Source organism: Protopterus annectens, chromosome 6.part1 (assembly GCF_019279795.1).
Source record: "Protopterus annectens isolate FY-2018-M chromosome 6.part1, PAN1.0, whole genome shotgun sequence".
NCBI lineage: Eukaryota > Metazoa > Chordata > Ceratodontiformes > Protopteridae > Protopterus > Protopterus annectens.
Genome location: NC_056738.1, coordinates 63,548,931 through 63,567,891, shown reverse-complemented (window position 1 = coordinate 63,567,891; position 18,961 = coordinate 63,548,931). Strand labels below are relative to the sequence as shown.

The 18,961-nt window shown below is 43.9% G+C and overlaps 1 protein-coding gene across 1 annotated transcript in view; it reads left to right on the top strand.

Annotated features, from left to right (window-relative positions):
* The window catches only part of ATP5F1B (ATP synthase F1 subunit beta), a 202,271-nt gene extending 186,135 nt beyond the window's left edge, over window positions 1-16,136 (top strand). Inside the window, exon 10 of the mRNA XM_044075484.1 lies at window positions 15,885-16,136. Coding sequence (XP_043931419.1) covers window positions 15,885-15,982 — 98 coding nt within the window. The 3' untranslated portion in view covers window positions 15,983-16,136. The remainder of the gene's footprint in view (window positions 1-15,884) is intronic.
* Window positions 16,137-18,961: the final 2,825 nt, after the last annotated feature.

Sequence of the window (18,961 nt, the reverse complement as noted above, 5' to 3'; positions counted from 1 at the left end):
AAGAAAAAAAATTTGATTGAAGGCAATGTGATGCCACTGTTAAATTTTTTAAAGCAGTTTTAAGTCAGCTTTAGGACAAAGAAATTTAGATAATGGCCTGGGATATATTAAATTTAAGGCTCTATGAGTTTAGTTAGGTCTGTAGGTCAGGGGCGGGCTTAAGGCTGGTGATTCCCAGTCTAGGGTAAAAGGTCTCACCTGCCTGCTCCTCTCAAGGGTGTACCTAGTGGAACAGGGCAGTCACTGACGGGCACTTGTTGCTGTTCGCCGACGCCTGGAAATGCTGGTGAAGAGGACTGGTCTTTCAAAGCATAATTCATTGGGAATTAATTATTTTATTTCCAAGATCATCTCATCCCCAAGATGCCAGTCCGCGATTACAACCAATGCTCCTCAAAAGGAGACCAGTCACTCCACAAATTTCCGAGAGCCCCCAAAGCAACAAATGCAACCCAGATCCAGTTCCTCCACAAATGTAAAGAGTAGTCAGAACTTTCCAGAGAGGGCAATAGCGCTTGATTTTTGTGCCCCTTTTTTGTCTAAAAAGAACCTAATACATGATTTCTTAATATCATTATCTTCCCTGCAAACGCTTTTGGACATCCTCATGTTCACTTGATGTTGACTAGCTAACACACTTTTGGACATTCCAAGTTCATGATATCTTTGGACTATGATCTCACAGCTCACTGGGCCCGCTGCTTTGTGCCATAACGTAGCTCTCACGGAAGTATCCTATCAGTTCCTCTAAAATTGTTTCTGCTTATCTCATATATACTCATTTGTCTGGGCTCTCATTAGCCAAGGAGCCTCCGTCAGGAAGGCAAATCTATCCCATGAGAGCTCATCTATTGCCTTCAGCTCCAGTCTTAGCTTCGACTTGGCTTCTGTGCTCAAGAAATTGAAGATCATCTCAAGATTCTGAATAGTGGTATCCTGTAATAAGAAATAAAGCAAATTCTTAGTATGTCAAGAAGAGTTGAAGAAAAAAGAGTCTACCCACCCTCTCCAAACATGTTTTTAAGTCACAGTAAAGACTCAAACAATGCAAATTCCATCAAAGACTGAATACAGTGTGCCCACTTGGCCATATTTAACATCCTTCAACTGACTGGTCTTCCATTCCTCTTTCTGCAACTAGTCATGCCACTTTTGCGGTTCAAGCCAAAACATGTAAGACTTGAAGCCAGGTGGTGGTTATATCAAGCACTGAAAGGACATTCTAAATACCTACAGTGGTGATACACATGAATCTCAAAAAATGCATTCAAAGCATTGCCAGGATTTGAATGTGTCATTCAAATAATACTCACAGCAAAACCTATTCCCGCCCAAGTCAGATCATCTGAAAACAAGGGGGGAGCTCTCTTAAATGGAAAAGTGGATCTGTTAATGCTATGAAGCTGGATACAGTGAAAGCATATCATCTACATATCAACATGAAAGAGATGTCTCACGGTCCAGAGAGGAGTACACACTTATATCAGTGCTGGCTGTTAAGGGTCGTGTTTGTTCACACATACGAGCACAGGATACAAAGGTGTTACATCTGTCTGCAGGTACATCCACATCCAACTCTGAAAGCATTCAGCCAGTTCAATCTGAGAAAGCCTTCTTTTCTCAAGCAGCAAGGCACAGAGCTCCTTAGCATCATGGAAACCCTTCAAGTAACTGGCTCCAGCATGAAAGTGGAGATGAGCACTTCAATGTATGATCATAACTTTCAGTGGAAACTACGAGTCACATGGGAAAGTGCAAATTCCACATGGAAACCAGCCAAGCACTAAACCACCAGCTGCCAAAGTATTGCACAGCTTCCAAAGCGAACACTAGTTCAGAAAAAACTCAAAGTATCTTCTAAGTGGTTGCTTTCTCTTGGATGCACCTTCTTTCATGCCTCTCATGCTTTGTGTTCACCTAAAGGCCTTTGCAGTCTGCTCTAAAAGATTGATAGGCAACACTGGTAAGACGGAGATTGCTAAAGAAGCCTCTATGGCTCTTACTCTCTGATTCTCTCAGAATGGCTCAGAGCCTACGTCGCCATCTGTTTGTCTCTTCTCTATCCTCTTCTCCTCTGATTATTCTGTGTCCTCTCATCATCTAACCAATCCTGCTCAATCTTTCTGTGTTCTTGGCAGCGCTCTAACTTCCTCAGCAAGTTTTAAATGTGATTATGGGAGCTAGTACCTACAAGTTTTGAGAAGCTACAGCAAAAAAAAAAGGAGATTTTTTTATTTTGTGTAGAAGAGAAGAATTTGATTTTTATTTAGCCTAATTTGTGGTTTCTTCTTCCACAACTGACTGACATTATACCATTGGTTTCCAATCTTCCATTAAATCCTATGTTGCAGCAATCGTAGCTCATCATTATTCAGTCATGCTGGTAAGATTTCATCCTTTGTTCATGCAGTTTCTTAGAGGTGCTTGGATCCCCACCTTAATGAGAGCTCCTCTTACCTTCCCAGCTTCATTGTTTTGCTTGGAGTTACTACTCTACAAGTCTTTTGAGCGCTGTTGAATTTTTACTTTTGAAATACTGTGTCTGAGGAAACTGCTGAATACTTCTGCAAGAAGTGTTTGAGACTGCTTTTCTGTTGGCTATCATTAGCCAATTATCCTCTTATATAAGATATATGGTTACTCGTCAAACAAGGATCCTTCTTTAAGTTTAGGTGGGTTTTTTCCTATGCCCAAAGCTAAAATCTATTCTTTGCCTTTAGATGTCAACCTCAATGCTAAAGTAAATTATTTTTGCACACAGGCAATTTTCACATGCTTTAGAGCAGTTTATTTAAGCAGGACTAAGGATTTTAGGCAGTCTCAGCAGTTTGTTTTTTCTTTTGTCTTTTGGTTTTTTGTTCAAGCAACATTTTGTTTTTCTGTTTCTTTTGCATTGCATTCCTAGTTTCTATTTATTTCCCATTTATTCAGCATGGGATTCTTCCCACTAAAATGTCTGAGATTCAGGGCAGCCTACTCCATAGACTTTGGAACTAGCTTTCTTTTCAAGCAACTAAGGAGGTCAGCTAAGCATTTATTACCTTAGTATCCACTCTTTCAAGCCATTTCTCTACCTTCCTCTCTTGGGTCTACTTTTGGTAAGTTGCCAGTTTCATCTTACTTTTTATGTTGGCATGCTTCCACTTACTTATTTTGGGGCCCTCCATCCTACCTCTGGACTGGGGCATTATACTTATTTAATAGACTGCAGCACAGTAAGAACAGAACATAGTAATGTAGATGTTCTGAGATTGGATGATGTTCAGTCCATCCATTGCCTCCTCCTTCCCTCTGTATTTCCTCCCCCCTCTGTATTTAGGGTTGGCTTAGTGATTTTTTTGTATATATATATATATTGTATGTACATATATTTTTTGTGTAGTTGTTTTTGCAGGTTTTGGGACTTGTCTTTTAGGGTCTTCTGACATCTGGGGGAAAAGACTGAGGAGGTCATGTCATGCGTACATGCGCCTGACGTACCACTGACATTCGCGCCTCTCCCCGACCGCGCGAGCGCCTTATACTCTGGTATTCGGGCCGACTGGACGCGGACTATACCCAATAGTCAGGACTGCAGCAATGGAATCCTCGAACATCTACATTTATGGTAGGTACAAAACTGTACTTTTCGAAGTCTGGCATGCCGCAAAACTCCAACTAAGTATCCTGCAGTTGTCTCCCTTGGATGGGTCCGGAGCTGCTGAGCAGGCACTGGCTTCCGAGGAAGTCCTTCACTACCAGCTCTAGACAAACAGTTCTTTCGAAAACTAGAGTTTCTTAGGCCCAGGGTACGAACCACACCCAAGAAACTGACCCAATCTCAGGCACCTGCTTCCTTGCCTCTGTCTCAAATGCTTAAAATGACAGAAGACCTTATGCTGATCAGGGGAGGCCAAGCTACCCCTTCCAAAAGAGTTCTGTCACCTGTAGTTTTGTCCGAACAGGAGTCTGACTAATGCATCGGAATTTGAAAACATGCAACCTTTCTCTGCTTATGAGGATTCTGATGCATAGGATTCCATTCATTCAGCCTGTTCCCCCAGAGGTCTTCTCCTTTGGGGAAACCCTTCATACCTTAAGGGAGAATTTCCAGTGGGGAAAGGCAGGACTACCTCAGTCTAAAAAGAAATCTTCCACAGCGACTACCTCAGTCTAAAAAGAAATCTTCCACAGCACAGACCCCTGGCCATTCCCCTCAAGTCCTGGATGTTGTGGAGGATGTTTTCTTGGAATCAAGTTCCTGCACCCAGAAAACCAGATGGGTATTGAGTGCCTGACTCTTGCAAATTTCTTTTTAAAAATCCTACTGCTGACCTGGAGGTAATCCTAAAGGAATTAAAACAACCTCTAAGAATCCCACCCCCTCGGATAGGAATTCCCAAGCACTTTACAGATGTAAAGTATACACTTCTGTACTCTTGCTGTCAGAGCACTAAATTGCCAGTTCCGTATGCTGAAATTTCAGCAACATACCCTGGGAACGCCTCAAAAAATGTCTTCCTTTCCTGCTTGTGCAGAATCTAAAGAGTTACAAGAGTTTATGCCTTCTGCCAGTCAAGTAACTAAAACACACCCTGCAGTGGGGGGTTTGATGCCCTAGAAGCTTCTTACAGGGCAGCAGTCACTAGTTCTGTCCTTATGGCTTGAACAGCCCTTGCCAGACCATGTTAAATCTAAATTGTTGGATGCCCCCTTGCATAAAGACAACTTATTTGGCACCAAGTCTGAGGAGATCTTAAAGATGGATGAAAAAGCAAAATCTATGCGGACAGTTAAGGATTACTTACTGGTCCAGCCACCCAGGTTCAGCAGGCATTATCCCTCTTAAGCACTGGTCCTTTCCTGCTCCCACCAGGTCATTTCAGCCCAGACCCAATGGAAGCAGCCCCCCCCCCCCAACTGAAGCCACAGGGAATGCAGAAATCTGAACAGTAGACTTCCTCCACTTCAAAAACCAAGTTCTAAGCCACCCCATTATGGCAAGAGCACAGTGAATCTCCCTCTGCCCACATTCACTTACCTCTAGGAGGAAAACTCTTCATGCAAGCATTTGGGCCACCATTACCAATGACCACTGGGTTCGGTGTCCCAGGGATACAAATTTCTTTCCAACTCCAAAAGGGTTTCCAGATGTACATCCAAACCAGTAGGCAGAGGTGCAAAAGCAAGTGCTCTCAGGGCAATAGAGCACATTCCTGCAGAACAGAAGTGCCAATGTTTCTACTAAAGACTTTTTTTTTTCTGGTACCCAGAAGAGGGCACCTGGCACTCCATCCTCTTTATCTATCCATTCTAAACACCTTCCTGGTGATACCAAAATTCAAAATGCTCACTCTCCAGCAGCTGCTAACCATGTTCTCCAAGGATGCTTGGCTAGCCACCCTAGACCTAAGAGGCCTACCTCCATATTCCTGTTGGGGAGCCATGCAGGAAATCTTTTTCCGGGCAGGATTTCTGCACTTTCAGTTCTCTGAATTTCCCTTTGGCTTATCTACTGCTACCAGAGTTTCACAATGTCTCCGGCCATTGCCTTTTGCAGTCAAAGGAATATCCAGATTTACCCATATGTGGATGACTGCTTAATTTAGGCAGACAGCCATGAAAAGCTGCTCAAGCACTTGGCCTTTGTAAAAAGTCCCTAACAATCCATGAAAAGAAATCCAAATGGGTACCCCACCAGAAGGATTGTATTCCTGGCAGCAAGCCTGGACACAGCATCCCAGATGGCATTCCTTACACCATAAAAGCGGGTACCCCACCAGAAGGATTGTATTCCTGGCAGCAAGCCTGGACACAGCATCCCAGATGGCATTCCTTACACCATAAAAGCCTACTTCTCTCAACTAGCCACCAGACCCCAGTTACCTGCAAGGAAAATCCTGCAAGCTGTGGTGTTCATGGCATCTTGCATTCTATTCATTCCATATGCCAGACTGCATATGAGGAAACTTCAGTGGTACCTAAAAAGCAGTGTCAACACACTCGAGACCTGGCGGCTGTTGTACTATGATACCTTGCCTCAGATTTTCTGTGGTGGGCAACAGCATGCTCCCACAAGGGACTACCTTTCTCACCACCCCCCATCACCCAGACCCTCACCACACTCAGACTGTCTGGGGTGCACACCTGGGTGGCAGGTGCATACAGGGCCAATGGAGCCCACAGCAAATCCATCTGCACATCAGCCAAAAAGAGCCGTCCAGCATGCCTTGACAGCTTTCAAGCTCCTCTCCCCAGGGGCTGTCCTGATCAAAATGGACCACACCACTGTGTTGTATATAGACAAGCAGCGAGGGACTCGCTCATACCCTCTATGCAGGCTGGCCATGACCCTTTGGCACACAGCCACTGCCATTCTGCTCCACCTGTTGGCACAATTCCTACCAGGTTCTCAAAACCTCTGGCAAGCCACAAATCTTCTGGACCCACGAGTAGCAGCTTGACAAAAGAACCTTCACCCTAATAACTCAGAAATGGGGCACCCTGAAGATCGACCTCTCTGCCTCCCACACCAACCATCAGCTCAGCAATTTCTGCACCTGGGAGTTATCACTGCATGGCTTGGAAGGTGGATGCCCTGTCCTTCCCTTGGGTCAGTATCTGTGTATGCTTTTCCTCCACTACCTCCATGGTATCTCCCTCAGATTCCAACTCTCCTAACCCAGAGGGAAGGAGAATTGAATGCATCCCCAATTGCAGATCCTCAATTTGGCAGCTTGACTTTTATTCCTAACCCCCTATCACTCTACCAACCTCGGTAAACAGGTTCTGGATGTCCTAAGTAAGGCCATCAATCTACCAACCTCTGTAAACGGGTTCTGGATGTCCTTTGTAAGGCCAGATGCCCTAGCACTCAAAAGTCTTATGCTGACAAGTGGAAAATGTTCTGCACCTGGATTCAGGCTAAGGGAGCCAATAAGGCACAGCCCTCCCTCCTTCTCGTCCTGGATTACTTAGCTGACCTGCTACAACAGTGGTCCCCCCCCCCTAAAATTCATGCCGCTGTGCTAATTTCTCCACTGAGCATCCCCTTTTTCAAAGCCTCTGATCGAACATTTCCTAAGAGGGGCTAGCAACTTGGGGCAACCCAGAAGAGCACTAACCCCAGCTTGAGACATTAACTTTTTTGTTGGAAAAGCTCACCCTGCCCCCCCCCCTTCGAACCAGCCTCTTCAGCAGAGCTGAAATTTCTCTTCTGGAAGACTAAGCACAAACCTGTCCAAAACACATTTTGGCCAAAATGAAGAAGCTGGATTGGACCCACTCACCAGGAAAACGTTGGAAATGAGTAACTCAGCTGTGTAGTTCAGAAACCACATTTTTATTTGAACAAATACATAAATCCAAGAACAAGATGAGCGCTTTTGTCTAGGTAATCTAGACTTCATTAGACAGGTAAAGGATACTTCCTTTTTATTCAAACTAATTAAATGGTCTCAGATATTCATGAAATCTATAAAATATAAAAAGCAAGAATAAAAGCAGTCCTCACTAAACTCTACTGAAATTAAAGACGTTTGAGAGGTAATATTACCACTTCAAAAACTGCTAAATATTACAGTAGGTCAAATTTTTTATAGTTTTAAATGTTTGTCCTAATACAGACTTAAGCATGTATTTATGGTATGTATTCAACTTGTATTTATTAATGTGGGGGTTTGTCATTCAGACTTGTCATAGGACTGCTTTTATTTATATTTTATATATTTCATGAGTATTTTGAGACCATTTAATTGCCTTAATTTAAGTCATTCCTGGATGTTTTATAAAAGGAAGTATCCGTTTTTACTTGTCTGGAGTCTAGATTACCTAGACGAAGGCCCTCATCTTGGATTTATGTATTTGTTCAAATAGTGGTTCCTGAACTACACGTCAAGAGTTATTTACTCATTTCTAATGTTTTCCTGGTGAGTGGGTCCGATCCACCTTCATTTGGGCCAAATTTTGTGTTCTGGAAGACTGCTTTCCTGGCAATCACGTCAGCCAGAAGAGTCTCGGAGCTGCAAGCAGTCATGGCTGTGGAATTAGTCTTCCATGCTGACTGGGTATCCCTCAGGATGAACGCATCCTTCATGCCCAAGGTGGTGTCCAGCATGGCTCTCAACAAATCCATTCATTTGCTCACCTTTTTCCCCCTAACCCACAGAACAAGGGGGAAAGGATCCTGCACTCTGAAGGATTTAGTCCTGTCTAGACAGAATCTGAGCAGTCTGTACACAAAGTCTGATCAATTGTTGGTTAGCTTTGCTGCAGGGGCAGAGAGCAAAGTCATTTCCAAATGGATAGGGCAGTGTATCCATGTCTGCTACAAGCAAGTCTCCCCCAAGGTGGTCAGACTCATTCCACCAGAGCAGCCTCCACCTCTGCAGCTTTTCTCAGAGGAGTCCCCACCAGGGACATCTAGAGTCTGCCACCAAACATAGTCACCTGCCTAGCATCTCCAAATCCAGAGCAGAGTTTGCCTCTGCATTCTTGCAGGGCATCCAAATCCAGGGCAGAGTTTGCCTCTGCATTCTTGCAGGGCATCCTAGCCAGCCCCTAGATGTTTAGTGTTTCACTGTTGCAGTCCTTACATTTGGGTTATTTGCTTGCAGGTAGCCCTCAGTCGGCCTGATAAGTCTTGGGTCCTGTGTCTGTTGCTGTCCCTTCTTCCATGTCAGGTTGTCAGGGGTATAAAACCTGCAGCCGACGCCATTACATCAGTCTTTGCGGTGCCAGAAGCAGTTTGCAAGCACCGGTTGGTTCGAATTACAGGCACTGATGGCTGTGGAACCCTTTATTTTTCCATGCCGGCAGGGTTTCCCTCTGGACTAACCTGTCCTTTATGCCCAAGGTGGTGTCCAGTGTGGCTCTAAACCAATCCATCCATTTGCCAACCTTCTTCCCTAACCTTCAGAATAAAGAGGAAAGGATCCTGCACTCTTTGGATGTACACAGCTCAGATTCTACTTTGATAGGACTAAGCCTTTCAGAAAATCTGACCAGCTGCTAGTCAGCTTTTCAACAGGGGCAGAGGGGGGAGGCCATTTCAAAACAAACCATTTGCTAATTGATAGCACACTGCATCCATTTCTGCTACAAGCACCATGGAAAACCAACACTGCACGGGGTCAGAATACATTCCACTATGGCTACTTCTACCTCTACAGCATTCCTCAGGGAAGTCCCTACCAGGGACATTCTGGAAGCTGCAACCTGGAGTTCTGTACACACATTCAGCAAGCAATACCACTTGCCTATCTTTTCTAAATCCATGGCAGGATTTGCTACAGCAGTCTTGCAAGGCCTACTAGCCAGCCCTAACTCCTGTCTCCACCTTTCCTCCACTTTGGGAATCTACCAAGTGTGATGACTGCAACAGTGAAACACAAAGAACATAGTACAGTTGTGTACACTTAACGTAAATGTAGATGTGAGTGTAGTCATTGTTGCAGTCCTGCTTTCCCTCCCTCTCAGCCCCCTGGTTTCTGTCTCTATCTCTCCTCTGTAAGACCATTCCTACTGGTATTGGTATTTACTTTTTACTGGTGGTGATGTTCATTGTTACACTGCTGCAGTCATTACACTTGGGTTATCCTGCCGTCGGGCAGTCGTCAGCCAGAGTTCCAAAGTCTTGGTCTGGCGTCTGTTGCTGTTGCCTCCTCCCTGACGTCAGTGCGATAAGGGTATACAAGATGCAGCAGACTCCATTTTCTTCAGTCTCTTGCCATGCGGTGCCTGAAGCAGTTCGCAAGTGCCAGTTGGCAGACTCCTGAGATTTTCATTCCGAATCCAGAACCGAAGGATTCTAAAAAAAAGTACCCTGTTAGGGAAACTTTCTTGCCTCAGACTGATGTCCGTAAAAGTTAATAACTGTATTTCTTGAGGTAAGCAAATACCTCAAGGATTTCCACTCCTATTGTATTCCATGCCTAGGCCCTGACCACGACGTCACTGGTTGTCTGTTTTGTGCTAGGTTTAACAAGCGCACTATTAAACGTCTGATTTTTGCCCGACATTATTTTGGCAGAAAATTCAATTGCACCATGCAGTTGGAAATTCAGACTACCGCAATGCATAAAAAGCGCAAGGACAGGCATCAGAGGCCCAAAACTGACTGCCTCTTCTAGGCCGGTCGTCTGATTTTTCAGTGAGGAGCCTACGCAGCCCCTGACTACTGCTACCACAGACCGCCTCAGACTCCCACGTGAAGCTGGCTCTGCCTTCGGACGCAGTAGGTTTTCAGCTTTCCGATCCTAACCCTACAGAGGGAATGGAAGTAGCTGAGCAATCCACAGCTACAGACGGTTTTTCAGACCTACCCAGTTAACCATTAAACCCTCTGCTAAGTCTAAGCCCCCCTTAAAAGCAAAGAAACAAGACGCCACTCTCTCCAGGACAGGCTTCCATGTCTAAGAAATGCTAAAAATGGCTGAGGACCTAATCATTCCTGATCAGGGGGTCCCATCCCCCTCCTGATAAAAGGCCCAGACAGGATGCAGACTGTGAATCTTCTGACCAGGTGTCCATTTCCTCAGACTCTTCCTTGGACCTAGGATATTCTTTACCCCCTTGGAAATGATTCCTCAGCATCAGAATCCTCCTATCAGCCTCTCCGCCTGAGGATTACTCCTTTGGGGAGACCTTGCATACCATGAGGGAACATTTCCATTGGGAAGGCCAGGATTACTCAGAATCAAAGAAAAGGCTCATATTTCCTTGTATTGCCTCAATACAGACCCCTTGCTATCCTGCCAGTTTTAGATTGTGGATGTGTACACTGAATCCAGTTTAAACCCTGACTCCTTAGCCCCAGTTAAACCTGACAGATGAGTCCCTGACTCTCTCAAATTTCTGTACAAAAGCCCTGTTGCTGACCCTGAAACTATTTCTCAGGGACCCAAAGGGATTAAGGCCTCAGCAAAAAACCCAGTTCCATCTGACAAGAGATTCCAGAGCATTAGATGGGGAAAGAAGGTATATGTCTGCAACTTTAGCAATGAGAGCCTTGAATTGCCAGTTTCACATGCTAAATAAAATATCAGCAATTTTTGATGTCTCGGTTGAAACAAAAGATTGTTCCAGATTCAGATCATCCTAACATTAAAGAAATGCAGGATTTATTGCATGCATCTGAACAAGTGGGAAAACATACTTTGCAATGTGGGTTTGATTCCTTAGAGGCCTCCTGTAGAGCAGCAGTTACAGGCTGTCATTAGAAGGCATGCTTGGTTAAAAGAACATGTTACCAGATCATGTTAAGGTCAAATTATTGGATGCACCTTTGCAGCGGGATGTGCTATTTGGAGTTGAGGCAGAGGAGGTATTAAAGAAGATGGAGGATAAGGCAAAATCTATGCAAACGGTGAAAGATTTCTTACAGGTTCAGCCTCCTCGTTTTAGCAGAAATTGGCCAACAAAGAATTGGTCCTTTTCCAGCCACAGATAGACCTCAAAGGGGCAGATACAGACGTCCAAGAGGCAAAGGTCAGACACAAGGCCCTCGAGGCCTCAACAATGGGGTACACCAGGCCAGAAAGAAGGGAAGACAGGGCTCAACCTTATAAAAAGCAGCCTCAATGACTTTCCACTGCAGCTGCCAAACAGCTCTCTTGGCAGCCCCCTTGGGAGGAAAACTAGCACTTTTCTATCAACTGGCATTGCATCACCAAAGACAAATGGGTTCTCAACATTGTATCTCAAGGTTACAGGTTCCACTTTCACACTGCCAAGGCTAAAAGGAATGCCAAATCAATGGGCAGAGGCTCAAACAAATTACAGCACTCATGGACATGAGAGCTATTCAAAAGGTACCACCACAGGAACAAGGACAAGGATTTTACTCTAGACACTTTCTGGTTCACAGAAAGGACAAAGCCTGGAGACCCATTCTGGACCTTTCTTCACTAAACACTTACCTGGATGTTCCAGCATTCAAGATGTTGACACTACAGCAGCTTCTTCCCATGCTGTGCAAGAAAGCTTGGCTCGTGACTTTGGACCTCAGAGGCATATCTGCATGTCCCTATCAGACAAAACTGCAGAAGATGCCTCTGATTTCTAGCTGGTTCAATGCACTAGCAATTCTCTGCACTGCCCTTTGGCTTATCTACTGCACCCAGGGTCTTCACAAAGTGCCTGGCACCAGTAATTGCATTTTGCAGGCAAAAAGGAATTCAAATTTATCCATACCTGGACTGCCTGATTCAAGCAGAGAGCAAGGACATTCTAAAGCATCTGGCGTACGTAAAAAAGTTAAGTTGCCTGGGGTACACAGTAAACGAAAAGAAATCAAAACTAGTGCCCTCACAACAGATAATATTCCTGGGTGCCAACTTGAACACAACGGCCCAGATGGCTTCTCACACCAGACAAGCAAGGACAACTGGCTCAATCCCAACTCCTTGCAAGAAAAATTCTGCAGGCCTTGGGCAACATGGCATCTTGAATACTACTAATTCTATATGCCAAACTGCATATGAGGAAACTACAATGGTACCTAAAAGAACGTGGAAACTACAATGGTACCTAAAAGAACGTATGGTCTCAACACTGTCAAAGTTTGGAAACCGTTATACCACTAATTCCTAGTCTACAACAGGAGTTCCGATGGTGGGCACAAGCTTGTCACCTCAACAAGGGGGACAGCCTTTCACTCAACCCACAGCCAGGCAGACACCGACAACAGATGTATCCGATTACGCCTGGGGAGCACACATGGCAGGAAAATGTATCCAGGGTGAGTGGCCCACAGAGCAAAGACCTCTCCACAAAAATCAAAAAGAGATGCTAGCTGTACAAAATGCTATTATAGCTTTCAAGAACCTGCTATATCCAGGACAATTACTACTAAAGACAGACTACCACCACAGTTATGTGGTACATAAGCAAGGGGGCACACACTCCTACCCCCTCTGCAGACAAGCCATGACCTTGTGGAACACAGCTTTAAACTACCAAGTTCATCTGCAAGCACAATTCCTGCCGGGAGAGAAACACACTGGCAGACAACCTAAGCAGAAACATTATGGACCCCGACAAATTGGAACTGAACCCACAAATATTCAGAATAACGCAAAAATGGTGGAGCCCAGGCATTTGCTTCTCAAAAAAACTGGCAATTACAGAAATTCTGCACAAGGAGCTACCATCCACAAGCATGGAAAGTGGGTGCCCTCTCATTCAGCTGGAAAAACTACAAGTATACACTTTCCCTCCTTTACTTCTCCTTCCAAAGGTACTCTGATTGCACCAGACTGGCCACGCCAGCACTGGTACCCGATCTTAAAGAACTTGGCACAAGAACCACCCTGGATTTTGCCTCAGATCACACAGTTGCTGACGCAGCACAATAGTCAGATACTTCGCAGCCAGCTAAAGACCTTAAATCTAGCTGCATTGAAAAGTCCTTAGTCAAGCAAGCATCTCTCCAAAGCTGTTATGGATGTCATTCTGGAGGCCAGAAGGCCTAGCACCAGGAAAGCATACTCTGATAAATGGAAGATTCTGTGCCTGGAACCAAGCGCAGTCTTGACACTCTTGTCCCAAACATTCCTTAGATACTTCAGTACTTAACTGAGATGCTGGACAAGGGCCTCTTTTTCATCCATCAAGATCCACGCCTCTGCTATCTCTGCTCATTACAACATGGATCCACCAATTTGAGCAGAGGATTAGAAAAAACAGTACCTCAGAGGGGCTAAAAACACAAGACCGTCCCGTAGAGCACCTACACCAACTTGGGACCTCAACTTTGTTTTGGAAAAATTTAACTTTACCTCCTTTTGAGCCAGCTAACCTAGCAGAATTAAAATGCATCTCTTGGAAAACTGCTCTGTTACTGGCAATAACATCAGCACAAAGTTTCAGAATTACAGGCACTAATGGCAGTGGAACCTTTCCTCATCTTCCACCAGGACAAGGTGTCTTTAAGAACTTACCCTATGTTTATGCCAAAGGTGGTATTAAGTGTGGCTCTAAACCAAGCTATTCACTTGCCAACTTTTTATCCAAAACCACAGAACAAAGGGGAGACTCTACTACATTCTTTTGTTCAGACAGTTGCGCTTCTACTTGGACAAAACCAAAGCTTTCAGAAAATCTGAGCAATTGGTAGCATATGCTGCAGGAGCACAGGCAAAAGCCATTTCAAAGCAGACTTTCAAAATTGATATAGGACACTGTATACGTTTCTGCTATACCCACCATGGGAAACCTGTACCTAGCAGCATTAGATCTTACTCCACCAGGGCAACAGCCACTTTAACTGTCTACCTCAGGAGTATCTACCAAGGATATTTTGGAAGCAGCAGCATGGGAGCTCTGTGCATACCTTCACCAAACATTACCATTTGCCTTTATACTCCAGATCCAGAGCTGCCTTCGCCACTGCTGTACTGCAGGGCCTTAGAGCCACCCCTAATGCCTTATAGATCCAGCTGCCCTACCTCAGCTTTGGGATTCTACCCAAGTGTAATGACTGCAGCAGTGTAACATGATGAACATAGTACAGTTATCTACCTACCATAAATGTAGATGTTAGAGTGTAAACACTGCTGCAGTCCAGATTACCCTCCCTCCCCTCTTACTTTCTGGTACTTACCTAGATCATCTACCCTTTATTACCTATGGGGAGTATTTGCTGCTAACTAAAAATGGTAGTTTGATTTTCTTTTGTACATTTTACTAGCAATTTGAATTGCCTACCTATTTGGGGGCACCTGACATCTGGGGCAAGAAAGGAAAATGGCATCTGCTGCATCTTGTATACCCATGTCGCACTGACGTCTAGGAGGAGGCGATGACAACCGACGCCGGACCAAGACTTTGGAACTCTGGCCGACTGCGGGACTGCCTGACAGCAGGATAACCCAAGTGTAATGACTGCAGCAGTGTTTACACTCTACATTTATGGTAGGCACAAAACTGTTTCTCCGCCATATACTAGCTCCCTATTTGGGGGCTCCTGACATTTTGGGCAAGAAACTGATGTAGTGGCATCTGCAGCCAGTTTTTATACCCCCTGACTACCTGACATCGTGCAAGAAGTGACCGCATCCTAAATACTAAGTCTCTGGTATCTGCCTGCAGGTAGCCCTCAGTCAGCCCAAATACCAAAGTGTGATGACTGCAACAGTGAATACACTTTGACATCTACATTTGTGCTAAGTGTACACAACTGTACTTTTCCTGCTGGACCCACCCTTGGATCCTGGAGTTGAACGTGCCTTTACAGCATCCCTGTACAGAAGTTGCATTTCCTTTATGTACAATATTTTTTCTAATAAGGGGTCTGTTACCCACATTACTTTGGTAGCCCCCACACTTGCAGTGCTTATTCATAGGTCTGTTTGTACCCTAAAATGCGGACTGCATTGTAAGCTTTTTTCATGTAACAGCTTTGTCATTTTTTGCAGCACTCCACTAGTTTCTGTAGCTTGGACTAAAGTTCAGTTTCAGTTATTTTGGGATAGTTTGTTTCTGAACAGTATGTTAAGCAGATGACTATTTTTGAAAGATGCAGTGAACTAACATGGCTATTTGCTTAGTTTTATACTAGCATGAGGTTGCCGTCTAAGCTCCCTAGGTCTCATTACCCCTCCTGTGTGCCCTGATCTGTGAATTCCCTAGTTACTTTGTTTACAGGAAGTGAAACCTGTAAAGTTGTACTGGCTAGCATCATTCCCATCTGAACTTGCATGTGGCAACTAGAATTTAGTTGGTAATTTTATGTAAATAGGTGTGCAAGTCAGAGGTTCCAGCAGGTATATGGAGTAAACTTTTGTCCTTGTTTCATTAAAGCAGTAATCCCTACACTGAATTATATGGTGGCACATTTAAAATTTTTGCAGCTCTTATGAGGGTGCTGGCTGGTCGGTAACTTTTTTTTTTGTAACTCCAAACAGGTGAACTGGATCATCTTCCAGAGCAAGCCTTCTACATGGTTGGCCCCATTGAAGAAGCTGTTGCAAAGGCCGAGAAACTGGCAGAAGAGCATTCCTAAATTCCATTTGTATAAAAGTTTAGGGTTAATTGTATAAAGATCATTTTTTGTCACTGGGGCAAAAGAGATTTTATTTAAATGTTCCCATTTATGTGGAAAGCTGGTTAAACAACATTGTGCACTGTTCATATTAAATACAAAACAGAAAAATAAAGGTTGTGCAGTGTTTTTTTTTTCCAGTCCTTGTACAAAAGTATTCGGCATTTCTGTAAAAATACTGCAGAATTGTACTGAGCTCCTGTCATTTGTATATTGTACAGATTTTTTAATTGTGTGCATACAAAATTCCACAGAGTTGCACAAATGAGTCAAGCACTTTCGTTTTAATATAAACCACTCAGGTTGTCAATCTGTCATCCACCATTTAAAATGGTTACTGAAAAGTCACATGTTCATGATGTCCAATCACCATCCCCCAAGAACTTTAAGATTTAAGTGTGAAACATAATGAAGCTTAGTTCCAGTCTTAACATTTTCTGTTTAGATTTCTGTTTCTGTTTGCCCAGGAAGGCAAAGAAATTATGGTCAGACTTTATTTTTTCTTTAATATAATTCTTATTGCATTTTCCTCAATACAAAAAAATAAGAAGATGCATGCAATATCCTTTTGCAGTAAACATAACTGACAGGACATATACAATCAGTGTTCAGTTTGACATTATGCAGAATTAGCTAACATTTTAATTCACATTAAATTGTAAGACAATCCTACTCCTATTTTAATCTTAATAGTCTGTCATAGTTTCATAATATTATAGCCTAACTTTAGTTGTATCATGTAAACTTTGTACACTATATACAGTTGATGCCACCTCTGATCAGTATTTTTGCACTTAACCTTTCCCAGTTTAAGATGAAAAAGTTTTGCTATTTTTTTCCTTTGTCTAGAGTAGTAGTCCCTTGTCTATAGACAGGTTTTACCTTAGAGTTGTGTGTTCCAATATTTCTGGTCATAGGATAGCTTTTTTGCTTGTGATTAGAGTTGGCTAATATGGATTTCATAGCCATTCCTTTAAATTTGTCCCATGGAATTATATCTCTCCTATTTTGAACTATGTATGATTTCATTGCACACAATGTTACTGTGTAGGATTTTTTTTTTTTTTCATGGGGTTGCGTGCAAAATTGCAATTTACCATGACTGCAGATTTAGTGTGTACCTTTTTTCTAATTTCATTCTAATGAGCACCATAATTGTAAACATTCTTACAGCTCCAGAAAATATAAAGGGCATCAGCTGCACTGTTTGGACATGTGGGGCAAAAAGAGGATTGATTTTACTTTTGGTAGGCATTATTAATCCTATTAATCCCCTCTCTGCTTGTGAGGATTCTGATGCAGAGGAATCCATTCCTTCAGCCTCTCCTGAGGATTTTTCATTTGAGCATTTCCAGTGGGGAATAAGACTGGGGGGATTCTTAGATTTACCACAGCACAGACCTTTAGCAATTCCTCATGTCCTGGATGTGGATGATTTTATGGAATCCAGTTTGACTCCTGACACCCTTTCTCCTGCTCCCAGGAAACTTGACAGGTACTACAGAGCCCACTGACTCAAATTCCTTTTCAAAAATCCTACTGCTGACCCAGAGGTGATCTCCCAAGGACCAAAAGGAATTGAAGCAACCTCAGCTAAGAATCTTACCCATTCAGACAGGGATTCCCAAGCTTTAGACAGGTGGGGTAAAAAAATATACACCTCTGCAACTCCTGTAGCACTAAATTCAGTTCCACATGCTGAAATATCGGCAGCATGCCATGGAACTTCCCTGTCTTCCTTAACTGCTTGTGTAGAAAATAAAGAATTACAAGAACTTATGCATTCTGCAAGCCAAGTTTCTAAGCTCACCTTGCAGTGTGGCTTTGACACTCTAGAAGCATCTTGCAGGGCAGCAGTCACTGGTTCTGTCCTTAGGCCTGCATGGCTTAAGGAACAAACCTTGCCAGACCATGTCCAATCAAAATTATTGGATGCACCGATGAACAGACTAGTTTGGCACCAAGGCAGAAGAGGTCTTAAAGATGGAAGAACAAGCTAAATCTATGCAGACGGATATTTTTTTTTTACAGGTCCAGCCTCCAAGGTTCAGTAGGCATTGCCCCTCCAAGCTCAGCCCAGACCCAGGGGAAGCAGACCCCCCCCCCCCCAACAGCAGTCCCAGGGAATGCAGGGATCTAAGCAATGGAGTTCCTCCAGTTCAAAAATGGGGAGTGCTAAGCCACCCCCTTATGATAAGCACTCTCAATGACTTTACACCTCCTCCCCTTACCTCTGCTCACCTGCTTGTGCCCCTAGGAGGAAAACTACTTCCATGCAAACTGGCCCTCTATTACGACAGATGGGTCCTCAACAGTGTCCCAGGGATACAAATTTTATCTCCACACTCTGCCAACCCCAAAAGGGTTCCCAGATCTTCCTCCAAACCAGTGGGCAGAGGCCAGAAAGTAAGTCCTTTCCATGAGGGCAACACAGCATGTTCCTGCAGACCAGATTGGTCAAGGTTTCTATTCCAGACACTTCCTGGTACCCAGTAGAGGGCAACTGGCACCCAATCCTTAATCTATCCATTCTAATCCCCTTTCTGGTGATACCAAAATTCAAAATGCTCACCCTCCAGCAGCTTCTTCCTATGCTTTCCAAGGATGCCTTGTTAGCCACCCTAGACATTAAAAGCCTTGCCTACACATCCAAAATCAGGGAATCTTGCATAAAATTTACATTTTGGAGCAGAATCTATGCACCTTCAGTTCTGTGTGCTTCCCTTTGGTTTATTCATTGCTTCAGGAGTTTTCACAAAATGCCTGGCTCCAGCCTTGCTTTTTGCAGACAAATATTCAAATTTACCCGTAGTTAGACGATTGCCTGATCCCAGGCACAGTCAGGAAAAGCTTAACAGCAGCTGACCTTTGTAAAGGACCAACTGACCTCCCTGGGGTATACTATCAACTAAAATAAATCAAAACTAGTCCCCACACAGT